The sequence below is a fragment of the Conger conger genome, chromosome 3 (assembly GCF_963514075.1).
Source record: "Conger conger chromosome 3, fConCon1.1, whole genome shotgun sequence".
NCBI classification, from domain to species: domain Eukaryota; kingdom Metazoa; phylum Chordata; class Actinopteri; order Anguilliformes; family Congridae; genus Conger; species Conger conger.
Genome location: NC_083762.1, coordinates 75497683 through 75507409, shown reverse-complemented (window position 1 = coordinate 75507409; position 9727 = coordinate 75497683). Strand labels below are relative to the sequence as shown.

At 47.5% G+C, this 9727-nt stretch overlaps 1 protein-coding gene across 1 annotated transcript in view; it reads left to right on the top strand.

Moving 5' to 3' along the window:
* LOC133124959 (dedicator of cytokinesis protein 2-like) overlaps positions 1 to 9727 on the top strand; it is a 113357-nt gene that overhangs the window by 11818 nt on the left and 91812 nt on the right. The window contains 9 exon segments of the mRNA XM_061236572.1: positions 903 to 984; positions 1920 to 2055; positions 2173 to 2248; positions 3578 to 3654; positions 4149 to 4399; positions 6114 to 6212; positions 7167 to 7239; positions 8158 to 8261; positions 9714 to 9727. The exon segment at positions 9714 to 9727 is cut by the window's right edge and continues 173 nt beyond it. Coding sequence (XP_061092556.1) covers positions 903 to 984; positions 1920 to 2055; positions 2173 to 2248; positions 3578 to 3654; positions 4149 to 4399; positions 6114 to 6212; positions 7167 to 7239; positions 8158 to 8261; positions 9714 to 9727 — 912 coding nt within the window.

Here is a 9727-nt window from a genome sequence, read left to right as displayed (position 1 = left end):
TAGCCAATGCTTTTATCCAAAGCGACGTACAGTTGATTTAGACTAAGCGGGGGGGACAATCCTTCCTGGAGCAATGTGGGGTTAAGGGCCTTGCTCAAGGGCCGAAACAGCTGCATGGAATTTATCGCGAATACACCAGGGCTTGAACTATCAACCTTCCGGGTCCCAGTCATGTATCACTAGACTGCCCTGTGTTAATAAGTGTTCCCGATACTTATTCAATCACTCAAGCTAGAAAGAGTAGAGGCACCGACTTTTATTGGGGTTTTGAGCCTCTCCCTTTGTCTGCATCCTGTCCTCTGCTCTCTCTCTTTCTCTCTCTCCCTCTTTCTTCTTCCCCTCCTTCTTCCTCTTCTCTAGCTCATTCCCAGACTCACACTGGGGGCTTGAATAGGTTTGATAACGTGCCATTATGCTGTCTGTCAGGAGATGGGTGTGATCTGACATCTGTGACAGCTGTCAGTCAGACTTGTCAATCACGCCGTCTCAGTGATGACACCTGAGGCAGATGACCGTCTGTAAGCACAATGTTGTCACATCTCTGCTGTGGGGATGCACGAAGCATTGTGGGGGGTTTTTTCGGTCCGGTCATAAAGAGCTTATTTATCACAAAAAACAATGTTTTAAGTGAAATGTTTGCATTTGCTGAAAACCTCAAAAGACAGGAAAATAAAGTTCTTTTTGCGCAAATAAAGTAAAACATGTTTATGATCATTTTTTAAGGGTATCCTTAATATGGAAGTGGTGGAAAATCAGTAGTTGGTGAGCCGGTTGGCATTCAGATTGGTTTTGAAATGGATGCGATATTGAGATTCAAATTTCTGTGTTTTAAATGGGAGTGCCAACCGACACAAACATATACTGTATAATTCAGTTTTACCTCTCCTCCTCTCTCCTCACAGTGAGAACTATCTGGTGAGGTGGGGAAGTAAAGGTTTTCCCAAGGAAATTGACATGCTCAACAACTTGAAGGTTGTCTTCACAGTAAGTAATTGCGGTGGGCGGGGGGGCAATGAATTATTCATTTAAACGGTCCAATTTAATATGAACACGATCGGGAATTACGATGGCGTGTGCTATCAATGGGAACTTCATTTAATTAGATGTTCTCAAGCTTGTTATATGTTTTTCGGCTTGTTATCGCCCGCAGCACAAGCAGAACCTGTCCTCTCTGGGTAACCAGGCGTTCTTTCACTCTATAGTGAGGCTATGCACGCTGATTCTTCATTCTGGAAAACAATTTGTCTGTAAATAATATCTGTCATGCTAGACAGTTCATTTCTTGCCAGCACTTTGGATAATTGGAAGTGAAATTCATGAGGTTTTTTTTTGGGGGGCTATTGGGAAAGGAACATATAACACATAAATCATAATTTTGGACTGGTGTTGCGCCCATTCCCTTTGTACATTGATATCAGACCTGAGTCAGATACCTAATCGTTTTGGATTCAAATACTTTTCTATGCTCAACTGATCTTCCCTGGTGCAGTTGAGCCACCCAAGAGGACCAGAAGGTAGGGTTTGCACTTTTTGAGAATATTTCAGAGGTTCCAATACACCAGACAACCTCATGCAACGGTAGCAAAATATTCAAATCCAGAACATTTGCATATCTGACCCAGGTGTGATTTATATCACATTATTGGCATTTGACAGACACTCTTATCCTGAGCGACGTACAGTTGATTAGACTAAACAGGAGACAATCCTCCCCTGGAGCAATGCAGGGTTAAGGGCCTTGCTCAAGGGCCCAACGGCTGTGCAGATTTTATTGTGGCTACACTGGGATTAGAACCACCGACCTTGCGTGTCCCAGTCATTTACCTTAACCACTACGCTACAGGCCGCCCCTAGCATATTAGTTCTTGGTTTGTTTGTTCTAAGAACTGGTTTAATTTTTCTGTCTCTTTCTCTCCCAGGACCTGGGGAACAAAGATCTGAGCAGGGAGAAGATCTACCTGATCTGTCAGATTGTGCGGGTGGGACGCATGGACCTGAAGGAGACCAACACGAAGAAGTCCACTCAGGGTCTGCGCCGACCGTTCGGTGTCGCAGGTACCGTACCGGCCCGCGCCGGGTCAACCGGCTCGCTCAGTCCTGAGGTCGTCACGCTGCGAGTTCACGTTATGTTTAATACCGTTCTCCTCTGTCTCCCCTCTGCTCTGCACGCAGTGATGGACATCAGTGACCTCATCAAAGGGAAGACGGAGTGTGATGAGGAGAAACAGTACTTTATCCCCTTCTTCCCGTAAGGCTCTTCCTCCTCCTCTTCCTCCTCCTCCTCCTCCTCCTGTCTTACGATAATATAATATTCTAGTTGTGGATTGTGTGCTTCTGTGTGAGAGTGTGTGTGTGTGAGAGAGAGAGAGAGAGAGAGAAAGAGAAAGAGAGTGTATGTGTGTGTGTGAGAGTGTGTGTGTGTGTGTGTGTGTGTGTGTGAGAGAGAGAGCGAGAGAGAGAGAGAGTGTGTGTGTGTGTGTGTGTGTGTGTGAGAGAGAGTGTGTGTGTTCCTGTGTCCGTGTGTGTGTGAGTGTGTATGAGAGAGTGTGTTTAGGTGTGTGTGAGAGAGAGGGAGAGAGTGTGTGTGTGTGTGTGTGTGTGTTTGCGAGTGTGTAAGTGTGTGTTTGGGTGTGTGAGTGTGTGTATGTGTGTGTGTGTGTGTGTGACTGACATTACCGCAGAACTCTCTCCATTGAACGTCGGTAATTTGTCTAACCTGGTCCTGCACCAGAAGGACAGGGAGTTGCAGATTGATCTTTCACCAGAAGGACAGGGAGTTGTAGATTGATCTTGTGTTATTTTGGGAAACTAAGTTAGTGTCTCTTACTTCCCTCCTTCCGGACATTTTGTGATGAAGTGCAACTCTCAGAAGAGAAGTTCTGATATATATATATATATAGGCACAGCCTCTGCTGTCTTACAGTGGAAAAATATTTTATTTTCATGATAATTACATGAACATATGCTGGAGCCCTGCTTTTTATCAATTCAAAGGCACAAAAAGTATTTACATATGAACAAATATAAAAAGAAATCCGTTTCACACATTTCCACTGCATGGCATTTAATTAAGATAAGTAGGATGGATTACTGAGCCTGACTAATGTTTTAATTGAGAATTTTCACACATTTTGATGGTGTTGATTGCCATGGATTTCTCTCGTATCCGACAACTATAAAGTTTGTTTGTACTTTACAATACATACAATTTTCCCTTCATTCCAGATAAAACGTTGCTTTTATACTGCAATGTTTTATACTGTTTACTGGTTCATAGCTACCACTTGAAGCTGGCATATAGATTTCTGTTCTGGTTCATAACCAAATTATTACTGTGTGGTTTTCTTTATGGCAGTTAAAATCTTTCTTTCTCTGTGGGGGCTAAATTCATAACTATCATCATTTGCATATCATCAAAGGCAAAGGTTTTTGTAACTGAAATGTTGTTCGTGTGTGCTTGTGTTCGTGTTTCTGTGTGTGTACTTGCATGTGGTTGTGTGTGTGTGTATACGTGTGTGTGTGTGTGTGTGTTACTGTGTGTTACTGCATGTTTGGCGTGTGTGTGTATTCTCTATAGGGTTGTGGCGGAGAATGACTTCCTGCACACTCTGCTTAACAAAGTGACGACGGCTCGAGGAGACAGCGGAGGACAAGGTTGTTCCCCCTCTCAGTCTCATCAGTGTGTCCCATATACTGTCGTTATTCTGTCTGCGGCCTGTAGCCTAGCGGTTAAGGTACAGGACATTGATGGTTCAAGCCCCAGTGTAGCCATGATGCTGTCTGCACAGCTCTTGGGCCCTTGCGAAAGGCCCTTAACCCCACATTTCTCCATGGGGGATTGGCCCCTGCTTAGTCTAATCAGCTGCAAGTCGTTTTTGGAAACAAGCGTCAGCTTAATGACTGTAATGATTTATCATGAAATGATTTTTACTGCTTGGTCAGTTTATTCAACAAGGGTTCAAGTTTTTATCTGTGTGATCACACTAGCACGTGGAACCGTACTTCTCTCTAGGGTTTTCAGCGCACTTGGTCCCTGGTTCTGATTTGGACTTTATTGTAATAATGGATAAGAGCATCTGCTAAAGGACTGTAATGTCGTGTAATGTACTGTAATGTAATGAGTGACTGAGCCCTCCTGTGCTCTCCAGGCCTGTGGGTGACGATGAAGGCTCTGGTGGGGGACATCCTGCAGATTCGGAAGGAGTACCCCCACCTGGTGGACCGCAGCACCGTGGTGGCCCGGAAGCTGGGCTTCCCCGAGATCATCATGCCCGGCGACGTGCGCAACGACATCTACCTGACGCTGGCGGCCGGCGACTTCGACAAGTACAACAAGACCACGCAGAAGAACGTGGAGGTCATCATGTGGGTGTGCGACGAGGAGGGCAAGGTGGTGCCGGTGAGAACGCCTCCTCAGCTCCCTCTTCCTGTTCCTCCTCCACTTCCTCTTCCTGTTCCTCCTCCGCTTCCTGTTCCTGTTCCTCCTCCACTTCCTCTTCCTGTTCCTCCTCCACTTCCTCTTCCTGTTCCTCCTCCACTTCCTCTTCCTGTTCCTCATTCACTTCCTCTTCCTGTTCCTCTTCTTGTTCCTCATCCACTTCCTCTTCCTGTCTCTCGTCAACCTCCTCTTCTAATGTGGTGGGGTCAGGGTCCTGGGAGGCTGTGTGTGTATGATTGTGTGTGGGTGTGTGTTTTGTAGAATGTTTTGAGTGTGGGGTTGTGCTATGTTTGTATGCGTGCGTAAGAGTCGGTGAACTTGGTGAACCCCTCCACTCGCAGGGGGAGAAGGAGAATGAAGGAATCTGCATGTTTTGGGATAGGAGCAGGGCCTCCTGCTGAAAGTGGCTTCAGGCCAGAGGAAGCACTCTGCCCACAGCCACAGCTCCAGTGGGGAAACCCCATGTCACACACAGCTTGAGTAGGGCCCAGGTGGAGCTGATCTGTGGCCATAGGGGTCCATTACTGCCTGCTCTGGGGGGAGAGCAGGAGGACTGAGAGGCACTATGGGGGGTGAAGGGCTGTGGCTGATGGGATTTAGAAGATGAGAGGGAGTGAGAGAGCGTAAAGTGGGGAGGGCAGGGGGGCCTTGGCGGGATGGGGGTGAAAAGCCGAGAGAGAGGGTCTGAAATGTAAAGATTAGGGGATGGGAGAGAGTGTGTGTCGAAGTTTTTATCCCAGATACACACGATGAATAATACATGGGCAATAAATAGATATTACTGTGATATGTTTAATTTTACTCAGCTCGAGTGCTCATTACGGAGTCTGATGGCAGCTGGCATAAAGGTCTGCATTGCGTTTAGTCCTTATCCAGGGCTGCATGAGCTTCCCACTGTCCATTGGAGAGAGTGGTGTGGTGTGGGGGGTTTTGGTGGAGCTGTGTGGTGTGGGGGGGTTTTGGTGGGGCTGTGTGGTGTGAGGGGTTTTGGTGGAGCTGTGTGGTGTGGGTGGTTTTGGTGGGGCTGTGTGGTGTGGGGGGTTTTGGTGGGGCTGTGTGGCGTGGGTGGTTTTGGTGGGGCTGTGTGGTGTTTGTTTTGGTGGGGCTGTGTGGTGTGGGGGGTTTTGGTGGAGCTGTGTGGTGTGGGTGGTTTTGGTGGGGCTGTGTGGTGTTTGTTTTGGTGGGGCTGTGTGGTGTGGGGGGTTTTGGTGGGGCTGTGTGGTGTGAGTGGTTTTGGTGGGGCTGTGTGGTGTGAGTGGTTTTGGTGGGGCTGTGTGGTGTTTGTTTTGGTGGGGCTGTGTGGTGTTTGTTTTGGTGGGGCTGTGTGGTGTGGGTAGTTTTGGTGGGGCTGTGTGGTGTGGGTAGTTTTGGTGGAGCTGTGTGGTGTGGGTAGTTTTGGTGGGGCTGTGTGGTGTGGGTGGTTTTGGTGGGGCTGTGTGGTGTGTTTGTTTTGGTGGAGCTGTGTGGTGTGGGGGGTTTTGGTGGAGCTGTGTGGTGTTTGTTTTGGTGGAGCTGTGTGGTGTTTGTTTTGGTGGGGCTGTGTGGTGTTTGTTTTGGTGGGGCTGTGTGGTGTGGGGGGTTTTGGTGGGGCTGTGTGGTGTGAGTGGGTTTTGGGGAACATGCACAGATGTAGCTGGCTGTGGTGTCACATTGTGTGATTCTGTCTCTACCCCAGAACTCCATCTGTGTGGGAGCGGGAGACAAGCCTGTCAACGAGTACAGATCTGTCATCTACTACCAGGTTAAGCAGCCACGCTGGATGGAGACCTTCAAGGTGAGACTTTTACCCCAAAATCCTCAGAAAAGTAACACGCGTTCCACTTCTGTCTCCCCACGAGAGACGATAAACCCTGGGACAAGGACACAAACGAATGGGAAACGGCGGGAATGGGGGCGTAGAAAAAGAGCAGACAGTTGGAAAGAAAGAGCGGGTCAACTGAAAATGACAACCCTCTCCGTCACTGTGACATTTTTCGAGCGTCGCGGAGAGCTCCGCTTGAGCTGGAAAATAATTTGCATGGGTGACACGTGAAGCTGAAAGTGTTTGCTGTGGGACACGCCAACTAGCCCAGTTTTATTACTCAGTCTGTTCCCCGGAGAGGCATAACACGCCTCGGTGCGCTTATGTTTTCGGTCATAGGTGCCTGCCAGGATTTTATTATTAAAGTATGCTCCCAATACCTGGCGAAGGCGATGTATCTCATTATCTTTCAAGGCCATACCTGTTCGCATCCCTTGCTCGCAAGCAAGCGCTGAGTTTTATTTCCATAACGGGACATTTTATGGAAGGCGTGCTTGGCTGATGGATTCTTGTGTATCAGAGGTTGTTAACTTAACATAAGCTCCCGTGTAGCTTTATATAATTAATGTGCACGTGCCTCGTCATATTTAGCTTTTGTTTTTATTCAACGCTGTCTCTGCATATTGTAATGGACAACCACCTATCGTCCTGTTGAGATATATTTAGATCATAGAACTGAACTGAATAATTATGAAGACTACTTCAAAGGCAACTCCTTAAAACATTGCTAATGATCTGTTGTTTGGCACAAGAAAATGAATGCACAATAGGACATGCATATTTGCTGTTGTGCTATTTTTGCACTTGTATAATTGCAGTTGTACTATTTTTTTCATTCTTCATAATGACCCGGAATAGACACTGAAGTTTGCGTGTTAGCCGCGGCTAAATTGTGTACGTGTTGTCATAATGTCCTCCCGCCACTAGGTGGCGATCCCTCTGGAGGAGATGCAGCGGATTCACCTGCGCTTCATGTTCCGCCACCGCTCATCGCAGGAGTGTGAGTGCTTTCCTTCTGAAACGGCTGACTTGCCCACTGCTGAATATGTAAACTGAGTGCACCGGATAGGAACGTTTGTTAAGTTGGCGAAAACTTTCTCGAAATGTTGTGTTCTTGATATATGTATTTCCAGGGTTTTGCTGAGTGTGGGCATGCCCAAAACTACTGTGTCCTCAAAATATGTGCTGTCTACTAAACGTACTGGCGATATATCCTTGTGGAAGAACCTATGTACTTGTAAGTGGCTTCGGATTAAAAGCGTCTGCCAAATGGCAAAAATGTAAAACATTATAAAATGTATCCTCCATCCTATTTTCCAAGGGTAAGTGTCCCTGCCTCTTCCTCTATGATCTACTGTGTACTGTGATTGGACCCAAAGATGGCTCTGCCTCTTCCTCTCTGCGGGAGCTCCTGGAAAGTGTGCTTTTCTTTCGGAAAAGTTTCCGCTCGCGATACACTCAGCAAACCCTGGAAATGTGTGTATGAAAGTACACGGCACTGAGAGAAAATTTTGCCTACTTAACAACTTTCTCATCGAGTGTGCTCACGGTCTGCATTCAGAAGCACATCACTTACTGGTTTATATTTTGTATGTTTAGTAGTACATATTTTGAGGACACAGTATTCAGCAGCCTGTTTTGGGGCACAGACTGTGGCCTGGACTGAGGCCAGCTGCAGCTAGACAACTCTCCCTGATGCTCTGTTTCTCCCTCTCCACTCAATTACACTTTTCCTTTCAAATGGATTTATTGGAATGGCAATTATAGCATTGTGTTTGCAAAGAAATTACTCAAAGTCGACGAGTAGAGAATAGCAATGTAAACAACGTTTTCTGACTCCCATCTCTCTCCCCCCTGCTCTCTCTCCCTATTGATCCTTCTATTTTTCTTTCTATCTTTCTTTCTTCCTTTCTCTCAGCCAAGGATAAGAGTGAGAAGAACTTTGCGATGGCCTTCGTGCGTTTGATGAAGGAGGACGGAACAGTTCTCCAGGATGGCCCTCACGACCTTGTGGTCTTCAAGGTCAGCTACCCCGTCTGTGTTTTCATTTATTTTTATCACGTTATTTATTTTCAGAATCGTACAATAGCATCAAGCTGGATTTAGCCAGACCCAAATGCATGAAAGGGCCTGGGCGTGTGTTTACAACAGCCTGACCAATCAGACGGTGAAAACCGTGAAAACTCATTCTCATTGGCTCAAACCCTTTGCCGTCCGCCACCGTGTCTCATTACGAAAGGGAAAACGTGACTTTAAGGTGACGCTGTGCGGGACTAATCTGGTTTTGGTCTGATTGAATTCTGTGCCCTTAAAGTGACTGTGCATTTGATTAAATCTCTGCCCCTGCCTCTCCCCTGCACTTTCGCAAATGAGGATACTGCGCTCACATATTTCTATCTATCTTCATGGGCTTTTGAATCCGAAGAATCTTCCTTAAATTCATTTGCAGCCGTAAAATCATCCTGGAAGTCTAATGGGCCCACACAAAGGCTGCAGTCACTGACGGAGTGCTTCGGGGTTGGGACTGCACCTCCCACAGTGATTAGGTTCTTTGGAGCTTTATTCTGCGGAAGGCCGTCATACGGAGGGGCCGCTGCCCGGTTTGACAGCGCTCCTCTGGGGGAGGCAGCCTCCGCCGTCGCCCCCGTCCTGTGGGCGACAGCAGGACGAGATCAGTGCCTGGAAAATAAGAATTTAATTTCCGTGTGGTTTCGTCCGGAGGCCCGGGGGGCTGTGGACGTGGCTCGGTGACCGCTGTGCGAACTCATCGACATCGACGCCGAGCGGGACTGTGGCCCTGTGGCCCCCCGTGCTCGCTCCCCGTGACCCGGAACGATCCGGAACGACCCCCGATTTAGATGCTTCCACCCACTGTCTGTATATATTACTTTTATGATGCCGTAGATATTACCCTCTAACAAAATATTTCCGCAGAACAGTCCCTGGTGCCAAATGGACACTAATGCTATTCGAAAACGAAACCAAATGCTTTCCACTTAATTTGCCTGATGTACTTTGTTTGTTTATTGCGCAATAATGCATATGGTGTTAATATGGTCAGTGATGTGAGGATTTGGAAAAGGGACAATTTGACTCGTGTCCAAGACGTCGGCAAGGAAGAGCAGCACCGAGCTTCACATTTAGAGCCGAAAAACCGTCCCACACAGGTGGCCTCTTAATTAAATGCGCTGTAATCTTTTCCCATTTGTGAATGTGAGGGTAATTAGGCCTCTGTGGCTCAGCGCTGAGAGGAAGCTGGAGCCCCTTGCGATTCAGCTTTGCTGTGGTTCAGCATCTTGATGCAGGCACTTCCAGCCCGCGGCCCTGGACTCCGGGGCCTGCCCTCTGCTTTCATGTGATTCAGAGGGGCTGTGCTGGCTTTTCTTTAAGATGTTCTCACCAGGAAAGAGGGGTATGCAGCTCACTCTGGCCCCCTCTCTCTCTCTCTCTCTCTCTCTCTCTGTCCATCCGCAGGGGGACAGTAAACG